This window comes from Ambystoma mexicanum, chromosome 3p (assembly GCF_040938575.1).
Source record: "Ambystoma mexicanum isolate Mex_15411 chromosome 3p, UKY_AmexF1_1, whole genome shotgun sequence".
Taxonomy (NCBI): domain Eukaryota; kingdom Metazoa; phylum Chordata; class Amphibia; order Caudata; family Ambystomatidae; genus Ambystoma; species Ambystoma mexicanum.
Window position 1 is genome coordinate 730,492,240 of NC_090925.1, and position 24,223 is coordinate 730,516,462.

At 47.0% G+C, this 24,223-nt stretch overlaps 1 protein-coding gene across 1 annotated transcript in view; it reads right to left on the reverse strand.

Annotated features, from left to right (window-relative positions):
• Nucleotides 1–414: 414 nt before the first annotated feature.
• Nucleotides 415–24,223, reverse strand: part of ARMC5 (armadillo repeat containing 5) — a 71,169-nt gene continuing 47,360 nt past the window's right edge. Inside the window, exons 5-7 of the mRNA XM_069651592.1 lie at nt 17,017–18,002; nt 16,030–16,162; nt 415–2,193 (exon numbers count right to left, since the gene is read on the reverse strand). Coding sequence (XP_069507693.1) covers nt 1,353–2,193; nt 16,030–16,162; nt 17,017–18,002 — 1,960 coding nt within the window. The 3' untranslated portion in view covers nt 415–1,352. The remainder of the gene's footprint in view (nt 2,194–16,029; nt 16,163–17,016; nt 18,003–24,223) is intronic.

The window sequence follows — 24,223 nt, forward strand, 5'->3', positions numbered from 1 at the left end:
AAATTAAGAGATTTCTTCTCCATACAGTTTTTATTTACATGCTTTTGTCACTAGTTTTGGTGGGGCATGAATTCCCATGCCATAAGTTTACTTGGTCGACGACCTCAGGTTTTTGTTATAGAGAGCATGTGAATCCAAGCACATTCACAAGCCTGAGAAATATAGAGATAGAGTCTCAGTCTCTCTCGTAAAAAGCATGAGCATGCCCTGCTTGGAGAACAAACCAAAGCACGCTGCAGCCTTGGGGTTTCAGACCGACTTAAGGAGTGCCTCAGATGACCTCGGGCAAGATACTTAGACAGAATAGGTTTTTCACATGCGTTTCAACTGACCCCTTTCTCTCCCCTCCTCCCTGCCCCTTCTCCCCCCCACCTCACCGCCGCTGCTGAAAGAATCTCCAAATAAAATACACAGTTTCAGGTGGACAAGTCTTTATCACGATTCATCATCAAGCTCTCATAACCTAAACATTGGAATTTTAACACAAACTAGCCAGAAGGGAACGTAATGCTCATATTTACAACAAACTAATGGGAGGGTGAGGGGGTAATGCCACATGCACCAACAGTAGCCTTGCACATAGCACTGCAATTGGGAGGATGCAGCAAAATGACCTTCCGCACCAAGACTCAAGTCCCATGAAACTCTCCCACCTAGAGTTCCTGCTACGCAGCCACCTACAGTTAAATCTCAATTTTCACAGAAAATTTAATTTATATGTTAACATTATCACATATTACTTTGGGGTGGACAAAAGTCACCCCAAACACATTCTTACCCCCATAAGTACCTTATGAACCTGGGAGTATGACAATTATGATTAGAACTAAAAGTGCAAATCGTATACTTTGACATTAATCCACTCGCATGTCTGTAACACTCACATACCCGCGTTATCAGGCTACCACACCACAAGCTCTTTTGCCCATGCCCACTATTAACCAACAAAACTTGATACCAAACAAAACTGGTAAAAGAAAACACACCCACTGCTTTTGGACTTTGCACAAGTCCTGCAAATGTCTTTGATGAAGATTCAACGGAAGGGGGGGTGGGGGGGTGGGGGGGAGTCCTTCGCTTAGACTGAAGTATCAAAAACCAGAGCATTTCACACATCTGGCTTACAGCCTGCTGTGAATGGGTGGGTAGGATGTAGAATGTGATGGGAGATGATGCATGGATGGCAGCAGCAACTCCTAGCCCATTCATGGCTCAGCTGCAGCAGCCCACGCTGCTCCCTTGGCTTAGTAGCCACCTTTTTTAATCCAAGCCTTCACCTCGAGGCTCGTTATGGTATATTTAAAGGTCTCATCTTTGAAGGTTTTAGTAAAGTTCACCTTTTCACTTTCCATTCATAAAACTCCCAACACTACTGAATGTAGCCCTTCTACCAAAGCTCTCTGGTCTGTGACAGTCAGCACCAGTCGGGAGAGGCAGCGGCCCCGTGCAAGTGGCTGGTGACTGCTGTGGAGTAGGAAGCGGAGGCAGCGCTGCTGCAAACTTCTGTTCTGATAAAGCTCACAGAAGCAGTACACAGATGGTAGGATCCTAAGCTGCAGCAGTTCGCATACAAAGTCCTCAAGGAGTGACTGCAGCCCTGGTAGCAGGTATTGACTAGCAGCAGAGAGGGCATGGCCCAGTACAGAGCTCTCAAAGCCCTGGTCAGGCATGGCCTCTCGCACCCCCTCCAGGACAAGGCAGGGTTCTCCCTCATGACAACCATGGAGAAAGTGCATCAGAATGTTAAAGACAGCCAAGGATATTCCATGGATGGGGACAACGTCTTGGCGAGATTCCAGGTACTCCCCTCCCAGCATTGCCTGAAAGAAATCCGAGCTGGAAAGCAGCTGCTGACGCACAGCCCCTACCATCCCCCCACAGTCTAGACGGAAGTGCAGGTCTGTCTGTCCGGTTGCCATCAGACGCTGATATGGACAGGTAGTGGCCAAGGTAGACTCCGTGTTGGGCTCATCCAGACGTGCTCGTTTTACCAATGGCCTAGACAACGGTAGAATGTGAGGGGTCTTCCTACCCTCCTGTAGCTCAGAATCAGGTGAAAATACCGTAGCAAGGGTGACAAGAGCGTCAGCAGCAGTGAAGACAAAAAGTGGATCGAAGCTTGTCAATAGCTTGTCTAGAATTAATGCAAGACCTCCAGCCTCCACAAGCAGCTTTCGCATCAGAGCCTCCTTCCTAAAAAAATAATAAAAGGCGTGGAAAACATATTACAACAGGGAATCATAAGATCAAGCACAGGACATATCCCCCCCCCAACATAGTTCAGAATGTATTCTGTAAAGCAATGCAACCACCCAGACGCAGAACAAACAGTAAAGGTTACTAAACAGATATTATTGATGGCATAGCCAGATGTGACTCGTCGGTTCAGAAATGAACCAGGTTTTGCCCTTGCTGCTGGAGGAGGCATTCACTGCTGGTTTTCCCCTTCAACTTCTTTCGCTCTACCCACCTGATAGATTGCTATCAAAAGACACATGTAGGGAAGGTGAGTAGTCCTATAAAGGAGAAAATAATATCAGCTGTGCCCAGTTCTCCCCCTCCCCGCTCCCCCCAGTATAGTAAATCGTGCACCTTAGCAAGGCTGCCTTTCTTCAGAGAGTTCAGATAGTATAGCAGCAGTGGAGGAACTATTCAATTTTGCATGCAAAAAACAGTAACACTATTTGAAAGTTTAGGCGTGTGCCTTTTTTAAATCAGGGCAAATTCAAATAACTATACACACACATTCAATCAAATAGTAAATATACACATTTACAGAAAATAAAAAAGTTAAATAATGACAGACATTAAGGAGGGGTGTTGGTTGGGGTAGGTAGGAGTACAGAAACACAAGGAAAGTTATGTTCAAACATCAGTAAATGTTGGTTCTGTGAGAAAAAATATAATAAAGGAATTGACGACCATGCAGGATTGGGGAGTGCAGAACCTGAAAGAAGGTGGTGGTGGGAGTTTATCCTTGAAAGCAGAAACACCCTAGATTGACAAACTGTAGGATACACTGCAACAAGCAAAAGAGGTCTTGGGTCCACTTGAGGAAAAAGGCAACCAAAAAGCCTCAGTGGACATAGAGACCTTTCTGGATGCAAATAGAATTGCTGGGTCCTCCCGACAAGCAGGGTGTAAAGGGAACCCTTTTTTAAAGAGAGATTTGGGAAAAGGGGAGGGAGGAAAATACGCTGAATCTTTAATTTCAGAAAAATATTGAGAAGAAAAGAATAGTGAGTTCAAACAGCATGTGTGTACTAAAGAGAAAAAAGTGTGCCAGTGTAGAGAGGGACCAAGGCCAATTGTTCTCATCACTGAAATCACAATCAAAGGCAGTCTTCCATTTTAACATGCCACTGCAGTGGGAGTGCAGGGATGTGGAAAAAGAAGGAAAAAAAACAGTAAGAATATAGACATTCAATCGTACGAGCTAAATAGTTTCACAAACATCTGGGTAACCAAAGTAACACATGGGGCAAGGAGTAGAGAGGATATATACACAATAAATAAATATAGTGCAAGGTACGAGAACAAGCTAACCAGAGAAAGGTGCTAATATGTTGGGTAAATACATTAAAGTCAGCTCGTTTAGATTTAGTACTCACAAAATATCTGGCATTCAAACATCCAGTGTCCAAAAATCTCGGCAGGCGGGTGGGCCAACATCAAGGTGAATAAAGTATCCTGGTCGATGCAGGTTTTGCATCTGTTGGGAAAATTATCCTGTTTTGGAGAAAGGATCTTCTGAGGAAGTGAGATTTTACGGAGTGTTGAATCGGAGGTAGTTTGCCCACAGCCTCAGTGCTTCAAGGTGATCATTACAGTTTGATGACATTGAATGCAAAGGGCTCATGCAAAGGGCTCTACTTCTCTCAGTTTTAGGTGGTACGAGAAGGTTCCGGATTCCACTGGGGTCATCAGGTTTAAAGTAGGAAGAGATGCCACAAGGCTCTCTTGTGGAGAGGCCACAATGGGTCAAACAAAACATTGCATCGAATATAGTATTTAATGGGCAGCCAATGCAGGACTTTTGACAGACTTGCAAGTCTTAAAACCCAGAATCAGCCTTGTAGTTTGGTTTTGCACTAGATTATGCCGATGTGCTTAGGACCTACACAGATACCATTGCCAATAGTCAAATCATAAGGTTCTGGCTAAATGTGCAAGAGTCCAATTTATCTGAGCATATGTATTTGTAATTTTAGTGGTATAGGACAGATTCAAACTTGATGCCTAGATTTTTGACTGTCACGCTTAAAAGGAAGAGAGGGATAAAAGTAGTTTGGACATTAGAACTTGAGTAGACACATTTCAGTCAGGAGAAACTGAAGAATAAGGCAACATCCACTCCTTCAATGATGAAATTATCGAGATTTTGAGTTTCTAGAGTTTGCCAGATTTAATGTTATTCACCGGCTGCTTAGAGCTAAAACAATGCAGAGAAATTGCACAACTGGGAGGCACATTTAAAAAAATAATAATAATTGTTGGCAAATAGCAACAAGGAACAGTATGAGTTAGATCTGCACACTCCCAGCCTCACCAAGGTAGTGTGTTGCTCACGGAGGAAGGGCGTCAGCCAGCATGAGGTGGAATCTAAAAGAATGCGGACCACTGTAACATAGGCCAAATACAAAAATTGGTGCCTCGTGAAATCCAATAAAGGCAATATCCTATTTAATTATTCAAAAGGGACTAGAAGAAATGGGCATGATCTGGACAAGCAATTGCATAAATTAGATTGCTTTATCCACATATTGTTTACAAAATAAAAACAGACTGCAGAGATTTGAGGAAGAGATCGTAGCTAGAGCCTTCAAGGTTTCATCTTTCAAATAGAAGGGCTCTTGCCATACTCCTGAAAGGCCTGAAGCCCAATTGGATGTCAAAAAGGTTGTGGGCTACATGGTCGTCCACCAGTTCTTGCGTTATGGTCAAGTACTCTTTCCGACAACCTGTAAACTATGATGCAGGCGAATTCATTATTCTTGATACCACAGTCCTTCCAAGGACCACTCCTCTCCATTGTTTGTTCCAAACAATACCATAGTGGGTGGGTGGCAGGCCAGGAAGTTAAGTTTATAGTGTGGAATTATCTGTGAATCAAGACTATGAAATGCCTCGAAGATCAATTTGAAATAAAGTAAGGGATCGGCGCATTTTCTGGCGACTGATCTAGCATGAAACATGCCCATTAAGATGGAGCCTGTTCATTTACACTCTATGGGTGGGCAGGACACATTGTTAGTAGAAACCAGGTTTCTGATGTCTTGCTGATTATGCGAAATGGGATTAGTGTCCTTCTCATAAAAGTCTGCCATGGGGTGGCAAGGAGGACTTTGTTTCCCAACCTTGGCCTTCGTGGGACTTCATCCTCTGCTTGACTTGATAAGATGAATTCTAGATGGCAGCTGAGAGCTACAGCTACTCACCACAAAATGCTCTAGTAAAGAGCTCCAAACATGCTTTGGAGGTCTGGCAAGATACCCGAGTAGATAGGAAACTATAGTGAATTTGGGTTGAAGACAGGCATCACTCGGGCGCTGGTTCATTCAAGTAATGACTCTTTGTACGATTGCCCAGTTCTTTGTAAAATCTTTATAAAATCTGTATACAGTCTTGTCGCTTTATATTTGTTGGATTTATTAATACACTCAGCCGACACGTGTTTCGACCCAACATGGGTCTTTTTCAAGGCTATGGTGACAGAACATGGTGTGATGCATATGCAGTTTAGGAAACGAAGTACCAGAGTGGAGGTGACCAGTGCAGCGTTTTGAACAGAAGCCAGCTGGAACAGACCCAAGGGGTACTTACCTTTTGTTGTGTAGCCTTGCTAGCTCTCCGTTGAGACTTGTCTTGGTTGCTCTTGCAGAGTTACTTGCAGCTTTGCTCCTCACAAGCCTCCCAGCTTGTGGCCCAACCGTGATTTCATTTTCTACAATGACTTCCAAAACATAGTGCAAGACTTTTTACTTACCTTCAAGAAGTGCTTCAGCTCCCCTAGACTTTGCTCAATTGACATTGGCTGTCCTGGCTCCTGGAAAGACTAACGTCTGACTTTGTGTTTTAACTATCCCTCAATTCCATAACTTGTGTAGCTTGGAAACAGTTTTACTTTGATTTGGGGGGGGTCGGAGTGGTGGGGTGGGGGATGTTAAAAAGTACATACATGCTTAAGAATGACAATGCATTACTTACCGTAAAAGCATTTCTGATGGTTGTATCCGCTTAGATTCACATGCTGTGCATAGTCCAACATCCAGTGGTCACTGCAGAGTATTGCATTTTGTTTTCGTAGTCGAAAAGGGGACATCGACAAGGCGCGTCTGTAACACTATCGCTATAGTGACGTGCATTGTACCCACAATCCCTCACACGTCGAGGTCCCTCGGTTTGTATTTTTTCTGCCCTGAGGGAGCCTATTAGACGTGAGCGAGTACAGAAAAGAGATAAAGGATGTCTATGTTCCTTCCATCCGAGCGGGGAGGAAGGGTGGGCATATATGAATCTAAGCAGATACAACCATCAGAAATGCTTTTACGGTAAGTAACGCATTGTCTTCTGATGTTTGTTAATCTGCTTAGAATCACATGCGGTGCATAGACTAGCAAGTAGTACCCGGAGTTGGAGGTGGGTTGTGAGAAGGAACAGTAGAAAAAAAAAAAGAGGTCTTAATACTGCTTGTCCCACCTCAGATCTAGAGTGGGCATCTAGACAGTGTTTTGTAAAGGTGTGTACAGAACTCCAGGTTGCCGCTTTGCAAATGGACTCAAGAGGGACATTTGCAATGAATGCTATGGTAGCCCCAGTGCCACAAGTAGAATGTGCCATCGGCTTGAAGGGTAGTTCTCTCTTAGCAAGAGAGAAACAGAGTGATGCATTGGAAAATCCATCTAGATATAGTGGATTTTGAAAGTGCATCTCCTTCTCTCCCTGATGCCACTGAGACAAAGAACTGATTAGTCTTTCTCAGAGGTCTAGTTCTTTCCATATAAAACATGACGGCTCTGCGCACATCTAGTGTATGCAGGCTCCTTTCTCCTAAATTTGAAGGGTTTTGAAAGAATGTTGGTAGTTCTGACTGGTTGACATGGAATTTTGAATACATTTTGGTGCAAACCTAGGATGTGTGTAGAACCACCTTATCTTTGTGAACTGTTACAAAGGGGTCTAGTATAGAGCGCGCTTGTAGTTCACTCACTCTCCTAATGGATGTGATAGCTATTAAGAAAGCAGTCTTAAGAGTGAGGTCCTTAAGGGATGCCTTGTGCATGGGTTCAAAGGGTGAGCCCATAAGCCTGGTAAGTACCACGTTTATGTCCCATCCGGGAGCTGGGTTGGCTATAGGAGGGTGTATCCTTTTTACTCCCTCCATGAAGGCTTTAATAACTGGGACTTTCCACCATGACACTGGAGTTGAGAAGTGGCGTATGCGGAAAGTGCAGCTAGATTAACTTTAATAGAATTAAAGACCAATCCTGAGTCTAATAAGTGAGTCAGGTAAAGAACAATATGTGTGGGAGAGCAGTCAACTGGGTTGATGCTCTTATTTCTACACCAGATGACGAATCTCTTCCATTTGCTAGAATAGCAGTAACGAGTGTTAGGTTTTCTAGCCTCCCTAAGAATGTCCATGCATCTTTGAGGGAGCTGTAAGTGTCCAAATTCTATGACCTCAGGAACCAGGCTGCTAAGTTCATGGTCTGTGGGCATGGGTGTATCGTCTTGCCCCTGTCCGGTGACAGCATGTTGTACGGGCAGGGTAGTTTCACCGGTGGAGACATCTCCATCAGGTGAGCGAACCATGGCTGTCGGGCCCACATAGGTGCCACTAGTATCATGGTGACTGGTTCCTGGTGCATCTTGTGCACTATTTTGTTGAGAAGGGGAGTTGGGGGAAAGGCGTAAACAAATTTCCCTGACCATGTTATCCAGAGACCGTTCCCCTTGGATCGGTTCTGGGGGTACCTGGAGGCGTAATCTTGGCATTGGAGTTCTCCAGAGTTGCAAACAGATCTATTTCTGGGAACCCCCATTGTGTGAAAACGTCAAAGACGATGTCTTCTCTTAACCGCCATTCGTACTCTGCGGGCAGAGGGAAGTCCCTGCTGAGGTCGTCTGCTAGCAGATTGAGTTCCCCTGGTACATGTTGTGACAACAGGAACATGCGTTTGAAAGCCCACTTCCAGATGTTCTGGGACAGTCCTGGAGAGTGCGTGCCCCCTTGCTTCTTCAGGTAGTACATGGCTGTGGTGCTGTCTGTGAGGACCATCATGTGCCGGGAAAACCTTCAGTGCTTTGAAGACCGCTAGCAGTTCCAGCAGGTTTATGTGTTTGGACGCTACACCAGGAGTCCAAACTCCATGTGCAGTCCGATGGGATAGGTGAGCCCCCCCCCCATCCTGTGAAGGATGCGTCTGTGGTTAGAGTGGCTTCCACTGCGGGGGTGGCGAATTGTTTCCCTATTACCAGGTTTTCCTTCGACCACCACCGTAGCGAAAGAACCAAGGCCTGCAAGACCACCACTAGATCGTCCCATTGTCCGCTGGCCTGACACCACTGGCTGTTGAGCCACTCTTGCCTTGGGCGCATGCGCGCGTGGTGTACTAAATATATACAGGACGCCATCATTCCTAGCAATCGCATTTCTTTGCGTACCAACACCTCTCGACCGGCCACATATTGAGGGATCTGAAACAGCATATTTTGGACCCTCTCGGAGGGGAAGACAAGGCCATCCTTTGTTCGAATAAGAGCCCCTAGGAATTGTTTGATCTGGCTGGGGTCTAGGCTGGACTTCTTCTCATTGATGGAGAAGCCCAGTTGGAACAAAAGGTCTACAGTCTTTTGGATATTTGAGAAGCATGTCTCGTAAGAATCCCCTGTTATGAGCCAAGGTAAGGGTATACTGGGATGGACAACCTGCGCAGGTGGGCCGCTGCCACTGCCAGTACTTTTGTGAATACCCTCGGCGCTGACGCTATGCCGAAGGGTAGCACTCTGAACTGGTAGTGTTTGCCCTCTTTCATGAACCTGAGGTATTTTCTGTGCGCTGGCAACATTAAAATATGGAAGTATGCATCTTTCATGTCCAGTGTTGTCATGTAATCTTCCTGTGAAAGTAGGGGGATTACTTCCTGTAGGGTCACCATGCAAAGTTTTTGAGGTTTGACAAATTTGTAAGCTGGGCGCAGATCTAGTACAGGGCGCATGGTTAAGTCCTTTTTGGGTACAAGGAAGTACACTGAATAAATACCTTCCGTTACCTGTGATAGAGGCACGACCTCTATTGCTCCTTTTTGTAGCAGCAGTTCCACTTCTTGAAGAAGGATGACGAGGAGCTCCGGTGATGAGCATCGTCCCCTTGGGGGTCTGTACTTGGGGGACCGACTGAATTCTATGCAGTAACCACGGGCTATGGTTGACAATACCCAGCAGTCTGATGTTATTCCCTCCCATGCTGGTAGGAAAAATGTTAATCGGCCCCCGACCGGCGATGCATGGGAGGGGACCCGAACCTTCGGGTCATTTGGTGTTGGTAACTGGTGATCCTCTGGGAGTGGGGCCCGACCTCTACCCTTGCCACGCCGTGGTCCTCTTTGAGTGTATTGGCCACTGGTTCCCTGAGTAGAGGACCAGTTGCCTGCAGTGTACTGCTGTTGTTGCTGTTGACGTTGGCCTCGCAAAAAGCTTTTGTTGCCAAAATCCTCACTTATTGGGAGGACTTGAGATTTGGTCTAAGTGTTTAGGGTGTCGAAATCCTTCTTCGCAGTCTCCAGTGCGTCATCCACTGCTTTCCCAAAGAGGTTAGAATCCACTATTGGTTTATTAATGAGCGACTCCTGGGTTTCTGGCTTAAAACCTGAATTGCGGAGCCAGAAATGAAGCTTCAGAAGTATTCCCTGGACTAAAGAACAGCCAGCCGTTTCTGCAGCACCAAGAGTGTTTTTAATGATGCTCTGGTTAACCAGAGTTCCTTCTGTTACCGTGGTTAATAAGCGAGTTCTTAAGGGCTCAGGGACTTCCGAGGTCTTGCCGTAATTTTCCCCATTGGGCATCAGCATAACTTGCCAGTAGGGTATTATTGGCAATTCTGGTTGAAAAAGCTGCCGAGGCTGTAATTCTTTTACCCAGGGCATAGAGTTTCTTTCCTTCTTTGTCTGGGGGTGCTTCGCTGGTTGATAGCGGAACCCCTGCTCTTTTCCTTGTGGTAGTTACCACCAAGGAGCCTGGAATAGAGTGACCCTTAATGTATAATGGGCCCGAAGGAGAGGGAGTAAACAGTTTTTCAATTCTTGGATTGACCCCCTCTGACCAGCGCAGATGTAGACAGCGATGGGGTGATTCGTCTCTTAACTGAGGCGAGGAGGGGCATAGTTTGACTAGTGGGAGGTTTTTCCTTAATGATTGATTCTTTCTACAAAATCAGTATCGGGAGAAATTTCCCCAGTTTCAATCTCAAAGTGCGCTGATGCCTTCCGTAGTAGCGCATTGAAAGTGGGTTGGTCATCTATTGGTGACGGATTCCTCACCGGCATGGTCTGAGGAGAGGGAAGGTTTAGGATTTCAGGGTCCGTAGACGCTGTTGGTGACTGCCAAGGCTGTGAGCCACCTTCATCTGGGTCTTCCTCAAAGCCCCCTCCAGCTATGTCAAGGTTTTCCTCAAAACCTTCTTCGAGGTTCTGTTGGTCTTCACTATCTAAGAATTCCTCGTCCCGTCCTCTTGGAAGTGAGGGTCTTCTTCAGGGAGGTCATAAGTATTAGATTCCTCTTGAAGGGGGTTAAAAAGTCTAGGATATTTAGCCCTGGGGTTCACATGAAGTACCTCTCTTGGCTTCTTAGGTGTTTTATGTTCAGGAGTGGACATAAATCTATCCAGTTTGTCCATACACGATTGGAATCTCTCAAAAGTCCAATGTGGTAACCCAGAACGGTCTGGAGGCGAAAAAGGAGGCTCTTCTGCCTGTAGCCGTCTTGATCTGTCCCATAATGTCGAAGTCCCTTCGCCTTCTGAGAAACCTTCTCGTAGGCTAGGGCCTTCTTTCGACGGTGGGAGCAGTCCCTGCCTCCCTTCCGGCATTCTCAGCGTTTCCCTGGCCTTGTGAGCGGTCTTCGGCGTAACACTCACCGTCCGTTTCTGGCCGTCAGTGGAAACTATACGCGCCACGCTCTCGACGATTAATTTCTCAGTCGAGGGTTCGTCTGGCGTCGTGCTGGGCGGTGCCGAGTCTTTTTCGGCGACGATAGCACTCTTACGAGGCGCGTCGCCTGGCGTTTTGGTGGTAGAAGCCTTGTCTGCAGGTAGCCCAGTCGCTAGTCGCGTCTGCGGTGGCGGGGAGTGGAGGGCTTGCGACCCTTATGGTCAGTGGAGGACGCCAGTGGGTCCAGCGTCACCGTTGGCGCTATGGCTTTCTTTGTCTTTGACAAAGAAGTGCCGTGGGTTGTGTGCTTATGTTTATGCCTTCTGTGTTCGTCAGTGTCGCCGGGGTGTTCATCCCCATAAGTAGGCCTGAGCCGAACTAGTCGGGCCGGGGACAGACCCCGAGGAGCAGGTACGCTCCCTAGAGAGATCTACAACTTCCGAAACGGAGGTCGGGTTATCACTATCCTCTTCACTCGGCGGCGGGTGAGGATTCAGCTCTAGACATAGCGTAGGCTGCCCACCTCTTGACCCTGCGGTCCTTTAAAGTTTTCGGATGAAGCAGTTTACAGGCCGCACAGCCTTCCTCGTTGTGGTCGAGGGATAAGCAACAGTTACACCGCTTGTGCTTGTTTTTCCATGTGAATTTGCCCTTACATCGTGGCCAAAATGTAAACTGAGTCCTCTCCATAGCTGAGGATACAGATACGAGTGATAACGACTCCGAAGGAAAGGGGGAGTGGGGGGGTAGGTATAGAGAGAAAGGCATTCTTAGAAATAGAAGAAATGTCCCACGACCCCACTCTCCCTACTGTCTTAGGCCGGCGAGGCGAGGTCATGTGTTCGGCAGCGCCGAAGGATCTCCTCTGTCTAAGTCGCCGCCGTCAAAGTTCTTCCTCGGCGGTGAAAGCGCTTCGCAGCTTCGACGTCGAAGGAGGGATCTAATGTAATGTATAATAATAAATAACGACCAAAGGGTCGAGTAAATGTTTTTGCAATTCTGAGGGACCTCGACACGTGAGGGATTGTGGGTACAATGCACATCACTATAGGGATAGTGTTACAGACGCGCCTTGTCGACGTCTCCTTTTCGACTACGAACAAAATGCAATACTCTGCAGTGACCACTGGATGTCGGACTATGCACAACATGCGATTCTAAGCAGATTAACAAACATTAGAAATGTAATAACCATTGTTTTATTCTCTAAACCTCTTCCTTTTGACACCAAACTCAGTATTGCTCTAAATGTACCAGTGATATTATTGATGTCCACCGTGTCCCAAGTCACCTCAGGGTGTAGGCAGTATCTGTGTGCCATCCCAAATGGGCATCTACTGATTTATTGAAACAGTGCGTATTTTTGGAAGTATATTTTTGTGTTACATATATTGCTCCCTTCTAACGAAAGCTTATTCAACTGACTGTTAAATTAATAAATAATTGTTTAATCAAGACACCTCAAGTGCAAGTGTTTATTTGAATACTTGTCACTGGGAAACTGTTACAACCCTACAGCTCACATTGACCCCTCTTGAGATAAGCCTGGCTGCTCAGTCACTCTACCAACTTGTGTAGTACAGGATTATACCAAAAGGTTGGGTCAACTATTGCCAAGAGGACAAGGCTGGTGCAGTCTCCCACAGGGTACTGCATACAATCCGGCTCAACACCTCTGCAACATCTTCGAGTCCTAGCATGATGGGGACCAGATATTGGAGGGAAAAGTCGCACCGCGACAAGTGAGGCCCTTTGCGTCGCCGTGCTGAGGGGACCACCGTCTAAAACAGCTTACCTGCCGCGAGTCCAGTCCTGAAAGGGATCCTGCATCGTGTTTTCCTGCTTTATTCATCCAAGAGTCCTTGCACCAGCGAAAGCCACCAACCAGAGATCAGCTGGAACCTGCAATCAAGGACTGAGGCTGACAACAGGAAAAGCAATCGCTGACTTCTTCCATTGACCTGCCAAGTCCTGGGAAGAATCGGAGTACGGGGGGTGGGGGGGACGGGGTGGCTAAATTCCAGAGGTTCTTACCAACCCCTAAACTCCCTTTAAAAAAAAAGTGTTCCTAACTCACTATACTTGGGTTTTACACATTAGGTTAGAATACATTGTCCTCTAACCCTTGGAACTGTTCACTGGACCCCAGAGACCCTACCTTCTTTTTTTCCTGCTTCACAATCTGTGTCAGAACTTTCCTGAACTTTTGGGCATAAGGCCCCAGACCACTTAAACGACATTTGAAGACCTCTAGTACATAATCTAATCTGCACTTTTCTTTCTTTAACAGGGGTTTGATGTGTTATGCCCTACTTGAGTGACTGTATAGATGTAATCTATGTTGTGTGATATTGCGACATTTTCATGGTCATTTTCAATAGTGATATTTGGCCATAAATAAACAATTTTAATACATACTGTTTAAGTGTAATTTGTTATTCCCATTGTGTGTACTCATTGTGGATACTCTACAAGCTCACCACCTCTTGAGACTTAGCCTAGACCCTCGTCACTGCTACCTTGAACCAGTTTGGCTACAGCTCCCCAGAGTTGTCTCCGTCACAATATAGGTGGTCCTTCTATACATTTGTCCACCTTGACTCCAACACCCCCTGTGTCCTTATCTTACTTTATCTCTCTTCTGCCTTTGATACGGTCAACCATTCCATCCTGCTCAATCGTCTCTGTAATAACCTGGGTATCACCAGTCAGGCCCTGGCATGGCTGACTTCCTCCCTGATCACCCCCCCCCCCCCCCAGGTTCAACTTGGGTCCTTCCTCTCCTCCATCTCTACCTGTGGTGTTGCCCAGGGGTTTAACCGCTCTCCCTAACCGTTTAATCAATACCTGGCACTTCTTGCCCACCGCATTGACGCGCTCTGCCCCAACTTCAAGTGCTATGCTAATGACACTCTGCTCATTTTCAGGCTACCCTCTGCCACCTCTTCTCCCTCTCTCATCTCCGACTGTCTGTCTGCCATCCAGAAGTGGTGTGCTGCCAATGATCTCTGCCTTAATGCCAGTAAGACAGATTCTACTCATCGGCACAACCGCTCCCTCCTTTCCCGTCACTCTCTGGGTGGCCTCTCTTGGACATTTTTCTGCACCCACCTGTGAGGCTAAAAACCTCAGGGTCATCTTCAACTCCACACTCTCCTTCTCTCCTCACATCACACTACCAGCTGCACCTTCTCAGAGGTATTCTTCCTTTCCTCTCCTTCCCCCAGAAGCTCACTGTCTCCAGAGCTCTGGTTCTCTCTAGGCTGGTCTACTGCAACAGCCTATTTCTAAGTCTGCCTGCCTCTACTCTCCGCAACTTATCCAGAACAGGACTGCGAGACTGGTCCTTGGCCTCCGGCCCAGGGATTGTCTCTCCAGGACTGAAATCTCTGCACTGGCTCCCAGTATTAAGTTCAAACCCCTCTGCATTGTCTACAAGGCATTCTGGGGCCTGGGGTCTCAATACCTTCAACTCTCTTCCTAGATATCTTCCTTCTCGAGCTCTTCGCTCATCCGCCTCCAACTCCCTCAGGGTCAGTCGCTTCTCCAAGCAACGAGTTGGTGGTAGATCTCTCTTCGGCTAGGGCCTCCCTCTGGAACAGCCTCCCTGCCTCACGGAAACTTGAGGAGAATCATCTCTGGTTCTGGAAGCACCTCAAAACCTTTATCTTTGCTTCTGCTTTTTCTCCTCCTCTCCCCTGCTGAATTCCTGGCTGAAACTGCACTGGTTACCTGGCCACCCTCTGATCTCGGGCCCAGGTCCCATCACCGCCAGTTGCACACCTGCACTGCCTTCCAGGCAATCCCCCGCACTCGGGACGTTCCCTGTAGCCCTACAGTCCCACTACCAGCACTGGACACTGGATTTTCTGCATTTACCTCTGCACTTGCCACCAGCTGGCTGTACTTTACTTATTGTTATTAATCTGTTATCCCATGTACTGCACTCCCCCTCCCCCTCTCCCTCTCCCTCTCCCTGCCCCTCTCCCCCTTCTCTCTTCACATGCACTTGCGCGATCTGAATGACACCTGGCCTAGTAGGATCGCTGTCCATCTTCCCTCTGTTCCCCCTCCCTTGCCTCGCCATGAAACACTTGTGTATAGGCGCGTTACAAATGCCATATCATAGGGTCAGAGTATTGAGAATCAGTCCTACCACATTTAGGCTTAGTATGTAAACTAAGGCGCTTGCCCTGCAGGTCTAGTGTGATTTTGTTTGCAAGGCCTGCAGTGGACATTTCCACATGGTGAGACATGGACCTTCTTCATGGCTTCCAAACTCCAAGGCATTTATGAACACGCTCCAAATTCCAGACTAAAAGTGCCGTTTAACAGAAACAGGTGCCAAGGTCACAGAAGCCTACTTGGCTGGGGGAACTAGTATATTCCTGATCCGAACTTGTCATGTATGGAGGCACAATGCCCCTTGAAATGGATTGTATGATTCAAAAGCGTCAGGTGATGTCATAACTGGAAACAGACACTGAAGGACAATTTATTTATGAATGAGATTATTATTGGCAGGAGGAGTGTGCCGGAAGGACCAATCGTAGTGTTTGTGACCTTTCCCTAGTCAGTTGACAAGTGACCGTAGGAAGTCTGCAGGACAGACAGGTGGGGTCCTGGTTAGATGCTAGATCCAGTTTAAATAAATAAACCTGTTCGATCAATCATCACCCAAAATTGCTGCACGGGCCTGGTTTCCAGAGTCTCCACACCAAACAAAGTAGCGAACAGTCAAAACCTACTAGTTCGATGGAGCACTTGCCAGAACACAAAAAGGTAAACCATTGTACAACCACTCAAAAAAAAATAGTATACAAACACAGCCTATAAAACTACCCATTATACAATCTCAAGACTCCATTCAATGACAGACCTGCAGATCAGGGGTAGAGCCATGGCGCAGGCTGCCTTGTCAGTCTCCGATCCAGTTAAGATGAGGTGGTTCAGGGTTCCAATGCCAAAAGGAGATTCTGCCTGCACACTCAGATTACGGAGTAGAGTCTCACCTGGAAGAAAATAATGTGTTGCAATGGTATGAGCAAATTGCAATGGGCACTGGTTACATAGGAAATTACAGAAAACCACCAAAAGCTAGAATAGATTGTGGACCATGGAAGAGGGAGGGCAGAAAGGTGGATTTAACAAGAGAAAATAGCAGAGAGAGCAGTGTGCTCTAGCAGAGGAAGTGGAGAAATGGACTTGGTGAGACTACTGTTCAGCATGGAAAAGAAATGCAATGTTGCCCTTGATCAGAGTTGGGAGGAAATGCCCAAACGAGAAAGAAAAAAGGCAGGAGTGCTGTGCAGAGATCTGGGGAGAGAGGTAGACAAGAGGCGTATACATGTGTGTGAGGCATGACAAGGGGATGCTAGAAACGGGAAAAGAAACAGCACAGTATGTGTGCCATGGGTTGAAAAGGTTCGACCAGAGGAATAAAGTTATGTTCTGGACATCGAGGGGCAGTTTTAAGGAAGGTGGCTTAATCAGTGTAGGTCACAAATGCTCCAAGGCTTTCAGAGTGTTCTAGGATTTCGGGGTTGAGAGAGAAGAGAGGAACAGAGGCCTGTACAACGTTTGCCTTTCAGAAATTATTGAATGATTAGAGTCAAGGAAAATGTAAAAGGCGGGTGGTCACTTCAGGACCTCAAGTGCAATCGGGGCAGCGGGAGGAAATTGAAGCCCAGCACAGAATTCAGGTGTCGGTGTCATTGTTAAAGGTCAGGTTGTGTTTAGTAAGGCTCAAATACAAAGGCCAAAGAGCTCCTAAAGCTTGGCAGTCTTGCAGGAGCATCACTCAAGATCCTGCACAAAGTTCTACAATCAAACTGCTAACTAACCGCAAACATGTGCTTGCACTCACCCAGTTCCTTCATCCTGGTGACACGCCAACATTCCTGCGGTCTCCGATTGTTTCCTTGCACTGGATCCATGGACTCTTCTCCATCTGGGTCAGTGAGTGATGTAGTAATGACCTTAGGAGATAACCCTAGTATCAGCTGTGAGCGGATTAGAGCTGCCCCATAGGTGCGGATGAAGGCCTCCAGGCAGTTCGGGTTACAGGTGAGGCGGTGGAGGAGGCGGAGGCATCTGTGGCTGGGCTCAGAGGACCGGGCTACGTAGGACAGCAAGCCCTGCAGAGTGGCATCAGTCACAAGGGTGTTACTTGGGTCCACGACCTGAGAGAACCTAGAAAGGAGAAGCAGCAAAGGCGCCTCTGGTCCCCAGACCTCTTCTTGGCGGTAGAAAGAGGAGGAAAGAGTTTCAGACGCCTGCAAGATCTCCTGCAAAGGGGTGACTAGGTGCTCCCCGCCATCCAGCAGAGATGTTTTTCTGTCCTCACACCGCGGGCGCAAAGGCGTGGATGTTGACGCCTCAGAGAAATTTGGGAAGCAGTCACCAGTGCCCTGGATGGAGCGGGACTTTGATCGCCTTCTAAGACAGAAAGTAGATGACATCTTGGCATCAAGGTCACGACCACTGGTCTGCTCTCCGGGAAGCGGCCGTCCAGGGACACCTGCTGCAGGGCTGCACAGCACTAATCCAGTGTCCTCTTGTGTCCTGGGAGAGCGGGAGGGTGCATCAGTCTTCGTTTCCAGCCCCTGGTCAACTGCTATCACTGCTGCTTGGTCACCAATGGAGAATCTAGTCTCTTCACTAGCAGGATCAAGGGGGTCCATTCTAGAGAGCTCTTCTGAGGCACCAGATGCATCATACTGAAGACCCAACGTAGGGCTGACTGAGCCCTCCATATACTGGGGATCTAAATCTGAGTTTCCAGAGTCCGGAGACCGCTCGGGAGAAAGTTCTCCAGGGCTGGCAATGTATCCTTCGGACAGAAGCCAAGACCTGCAAAACGAGGAAACAAAAGAGCAGGATCATAAACAAATCTGTATTAAAGGGAGCAGAGTGAGAAAGGCATCAGGAGTGGAGTAGGGACGGCTCAGAAGAGGACAGGCGTGAGACCAGAGGCCGTAGAAGAGTGCGAGGGTCACAGGGAAAGGGGAGGGTGAGGAAGGGGGCCACTGACAAAAAGGCACAGAAAATTAGGCTGTGTCAGGAACAGAGCGACAGACAGTAAACATGGCCAGTAATAAAAGCACATGAAATGGGGGCAGGGGGGAAATCCAAGAGAGAAAGTGTGAAATAAACAACGAGAAGAGAGCAGTCAAACAACCATGTTGAAAATGCAAGCCTCAACAGGGCTTGCAAAATCTACTAGCCCACTCGCATTCGAGAGGAGATATTACGAAGGGCAAGTACCATTTGCATCGCACTCGCCTGTGCTGTACATGTCAAAATAAATGTTTCACTGTGCATGGCTGGCCTTCAGGTGGCAGCCTTGCACCAAATATGAAGTGAGTTTATGGTGACATGCACCATTTTACAGAAAGCACTGGTAAATATTTTGTCACCTGTCACTATGGGGCGAGTGCATTTCTTGAAGGTCAAATTTGCAAGGGTAGATCTCCATCTTCGGCTGGGGCCTCCCTCTGGAACAGCCTCCCTGCCACTCTAAAACTTGAGGAGAACCATCTCCGGTTACGGAAGCACCTCAAGACATTCCTCTTTGCTTCTGCCTTTGCTCCCCCTCTCCCCTGCTGATCTGCTCTCTTGGCACCGTGCACCTGGCCACCCTCTGTCCCCTGGACACAGGTACCTGCTCACCCTGCCACCCTCCTGGCCACCCCTTGCACTGGGGACTGTATATGTACCCATACAGCCACCCCCCCCACCCATTTTCTTCTTTTTCTGCACTTATCAGATTTACCCAGTCTGCTGCCTTAAACGCAGCACTTGCTGGCTGCACTACCACGGTTTATTGCATACATTTTCTTTTCATTTTATTTATCATTAATTTATCTGCTCTCCTCTGCTCAGCACTTTCCACTCACCCCCTTCCATGCACTTTTTCCCCTTTTCCCTTTCCCATGCACTTGTGCGTTCTCAATGTCACTGGGCCTAGTAAGATCGTTGTTGTGTTGTCCTTCCCTGGTCCCCTCCCTTGCCTAGTCACGCTCTGAAACACTGTACGAGCGCGATACAAATAAAATATCATATCACCCCTAACAGGTGAGTTGCAGGGATCTCAGGCAGAGGACAAGGTAGTAAGAAGAGTAATGATAGAAAGTGGCACTACCAAGAAAGAAGGAAAGGTCAGGAACAGAAGCATGCATTGCATGGTGGTGACAAGAGCTTCAGGAATGGAGCGATAGAACAGTCAGGAACAGCACCTGTGCCCAAGGGGTGCCATTGCAGTAAAGCACTGTAAGATGCACTGGGAAGCAGGAAAAAGAAGGAAGACTGCGAGAATTAAAAGGAGGAGCTAGATCATAGGAGAAGAATGTAGAGGGCCAACAAGTAGTGGAGGAAGAAAAAGGTGAGGGAGGCAAGAGAGCAGTCTGTAAAAGAGGCACTGGGAAAGGGAGGTGAGAAAGGAGAGACTTTGGGAGTCAAAGTAGCAAAAGGAAAGATGTGCTGCGTCTGGGCCCAACTCTAGGGAGTAAAATGAACAGTGAGGAAGAGCGATGTGGAGAGAAATAAAGCAATAAGAAGGGAGTTTGGGTTGCAAGTCATTAACAAAGCTTTCCCCACTGACACACAGCAAACCAGTTCTTCCTCACCAAAGGTTAATGGCAGGCACAAATTCATATGTGGGATTTTTGACATATCCTGCATCGGACCGTTTTCTGAACTCTTGGGACAGCCAGCCTCGGCAAGAAAGTCTCCATAGTATTATTTAGGTAATAACACTTCCCCACAAGTTCAAAAGTCTGGTAACACATCCTTCGAGGGCCCTGCATTTCACTTAATTTAAAGGCTCATGCTGTTCATGCAGAACAATACACTAACAAAAGCATTCAGAGAGTAACAATGTTATGTATAGACCTGACAGACCACACATGACAGCTGACATTTTGCAACAGGCATTCACAACTGCCAATCAGTTAGAAAATAAATGGTGTAGCCTTCAAATGAAACTAGATTAACATCCAATGATTAGAACCTAACTGGGAAGAGACAATATTGGTTGGGTAGTAAGTGCTGAGGAACAGCAAGAAATTGAGTTCTGGAGTGAAGGGACAGTTGTACTCATCATAGAAGTCACAATCAAAAGCAATTGCAAAAAATGTACTACTAAACTAACGGTCAAAGTAATTCAAAGCAGTCAATTACAATAACAAGAATGGCAATAACCTGATTTCCTAGGATTAACAGCACAATAAGAGTCAACGATGGCATAAACATCCACTACAGAAATATCAATAGTACGACACCTACTCTGGTTTGGCGTAGAAGTAGATCCTTAGAAAACATGCGCTAAGGAAAAACTAGATATTCAAATTTCCATTTTTTTTCTGCTGTATTTTGAAATAATCAATTTGAGTGTACATTGCTCTACATAAAATTCTGCGGATTGATCAAAGTTTAAGAGAAAACCTCTACAAGTGTTTCATCACTATATGTGGATCCTTAGGAGGTGAATAATTTGTATGTGCTTGTTTGGGATATTGCTTAGTTTATTTGTTTGTTCCCCAGCATAGATCCTTATTCGAGGTATTTTTAATTTCCAATATTTGTTTAAGAAGAACAGAAGAAGATACTTCCTTTCGCTTCAGGCTGGTTTCCTAGTGTTCCAAACTGTGCAATCACAAAGGATTGCAAATAGGAACGTGGATCGCCGGCCCGGCATAGTAAGAGGCAGGTATCGCAAGGTTCTATTGTAGACACGATACCTGCAAAAATGTCAATCAGAGACCAGTGAGTCGGGAAACAGTAAGGGGACCAATGGTACTAAGGTGTATTCAGTTGGGTTTGAAGAGGAATCTGAATTACACAAGTTGCTTCAACAGGTGCCACAAAATAGCTTTGTGTAGACAGACCGAACCCCAGAGCTGGTTTCAAGAAGTGAGCTGGATCCTAGGAAGCAGGATCTTCAAGGAGTTGGGGAAATGTGGAGTAAGAATGATCAAAGTTGGAAGGATTGTTCCCAGATACAACGGAGATTCATCCTCTAGCCCTACGCCTCCACCACAGCAGCAGAGCCATCACAGACATCAGTGGTTGCTCTCTTCGGGGTGGTAACACAGAGTCTGTAGCCTCCTGTCCATTGATTAGGGGAAGCATTTGGGAGACGCAGTGATCATTCACTCCGCTTCAAGGCGGGAGTACTTAAACATCCACTTTAGCCAACGAGGACCAGAGTCCCTTCTGGGGAAAGGGGGGGGGGGTCTTCCACATGACCGAGTGACACTCCCACAGAGATGGAGCACTAGGGATCTTAGGATGGGCACACCAGACACAGTGTCAACAACCAACATGGCTTAAGAGACCAGAGATTGTGCTCGATTTCTTGAATAGTGTGTATATGTGTGTGTGGAGGGGGGGGGCACGGGATAGGCTAAAGGGAGCTTGTGCAGTCAACCCAGGCAAAGACACCCACAGTCTATCTCCCGGAATACATCACACCAGGCTAGAAATGCTCCTGCTCTTAAAGGGAATGTAAAGGCTGGCTTTGCAGAGATTGGAGACTCGGTTACTCCCTTAGGTAATTTCAAAAACAGGAGGCATTTTAAAAACAGGAGGCTCGGGATTTAACACCTTTACAGAGGTGAAGGGGATTGGGGTGGGGTAGGGATTAGTACAGACAGGGATATGCCTATTGTCAGAAGGTATGGCTTTTACACACAAAGTTACAACACTCACGACAGCACAATGGGGGGGGCGATTTTGTGTGCGTGCGGGGGGAGGTGGTAAATGGAACAGGAGAGCCCAACTTAATCTTAATGCACAGTGGCATATAGCAAAAAGGTTTTCTCCTGTTCACAGAAATGTGCCACAGGGCTCTTCCTCAGAGAAAGGGTTTCCTGCCCTATTCCAACTGATGTGAAGCCATCTTCCAGTTTAGGACCAAAGGCCTGGACAGTAAAGCCAGAGATTTCATATGCCTAGTCAGAACGAAAATGGAGGAGTGGATCAGATTTGAATCCCCCCCAATAGCCTCTGGCACTATCTCTGAAGCATGTCAGCTTTGCACTCACATTCTCAAACACACACACACAGCATAATGTGGCTTAAAGAGCCAGGAAAGAGAAATAGCGAGCTATCAACAATAAACATAATTGGTTAGTAAAACAGTTCCTTGCATTGCCATGTATCTGGCCACCGCTGCGACACATGGCTCAGGACGTCATGCCATCCCAAATGTGGAGCAAGGCTAAGTAAAAGAAAAAATAAATAAAACGACCTCACTGGTTACTCTCGCATTTGATTTCTTCAATTCATGGTGGTGGCGAAAGAGTTATGGTTTCCATAATTGGCAAATGTTGGTGACTTCGTTATTATTACACTCTCAGTATCCGAGAGAAGGTTTTGAAGTAGAAATAAATACTTTGCCACAGGCCATACCCTGGGCACACCAAAGTCACCTACATCCAGGCCATGCCTAGTGCCCATGGTGGACTTTCAGATCAGAGATGGGGTCTGTGGGCTCGGCCCGAGCAGGAGAGCCATATCAGTCATGGGCCTGGTCATTTAACAAAAGTGGGTTTTGGGGGAATACTGGAAGCTCTGGTGGGCTGCAATATGACCCCTTCAAAAACTATGGGCCACAAGACCTGGAAAAATCCACAGGCAAGAAAAATTGTTCTGATGCACCCAAAGAAATCAGAACGGCGGTCACTCTGGTTGCTAGATGGAACTGTACGGAGGTCGACCATATAGCCAATCGGGTCCCCACTTCATGGGGCTGTCTTTCTTCAGACCAAATGATGGGGAATATCACTGGATAGCTTTTCATGCAGGTTTGGTACCGGTTTTTGCTTTAGGCAAGAGCAAAAGCTGCCAATAGAGAGAAACAATGCAAGAGTCCCAATCCCTTTGCCTGCCTCCAGTTACGATACCCAAAACTGTAAAACAGAACCAAACACATTTAAGCAGCAAAATAAAGCACTCTACTGGGGGGGAGGGGGGCAACTTAATCAGATATACAGAGTTGCTATACATTCTGATGCTGCCGGAGCACACAGTAAGTCCTGCAGTCTTCAGAGCTCTTTTGCATCCTCCATTGTTCTTTATAATTGTATTGCTTGCTGCATCGTGGCATGTTTAATTGGGTTGCCATTCCCCTGTGCCCTCTTACTCCCATCTCCATCTCCCTTCCCCTGGCTGCACACGGCACCCGACTGGACCCTCGGCCCTAGTTAACAGAAGCAGCCCCTTGGCTAAGGGCCCCAAGGCAAAAGGCAGCTCGAGGGTTTTTGCCATTGGAGCATGCAGCACAGGCGTCAACCAGCTATGACTGACAAGGTAAGAAAGGTGCTGGCGGGGGGAGCATTATAGCTCCCTATTTAACGCTCTCTCCTCTCATATTACTCCCATTAACCAATCGAGTCTGTCGCTTGTCGCAGTTTGTAAACCATTTCGGGCACTAGATGAGCCATTTGGCTTACCCTCTTCTAGGGCACTAGAGGAGCCATTTGGCTTACCCTCTTCTAGGAAAGAAGAATGTGAGTCTTTAATTTGCTGTTGCGTTAAAAATTAGTTTTCTCCTCTATCTTGGATTTTACCTCTATCCCGATAAATCACTTCTAGGTGTCTTGTCTATTTCTGCCATTTGATGTAACCTAGGCATTTTGCCTTTCCTGGACACCCGAATCTACATCGTTGCTTTGCTGTGTGGTGTAGTGAAGTTCTGGGTCATGCACTGCAGTCGCCCCACCTCTTCACAGTTCCCCCTCCGCCCCTTTCTCCTTGTGCTCTCCCTCAATGGTGCTCTCTAACTGCTATTCTATCACCCATCTTATCCCCCTGTCGACGTCGAAGGAAAAACGTTCAAAAAGGATCGCCTGGTCTCCAATCCAGGCCTGCTCGTTGCCGACACCCATGTGGACGCTTCTTCCAGGCAGACTTCACCGACATCCTCTTGGTCGTTGCCGCTCCAGACCTTTGGATTCCCCATATGGTCGCAGTGCTCTCCCCTTTATCTTCCTCTCCCATTAATGGTGGCACCCGTTGGGAAGTACTCTTGACATGCTTCCTTGTCCTCTACGGCCATCATTAATGCCTAC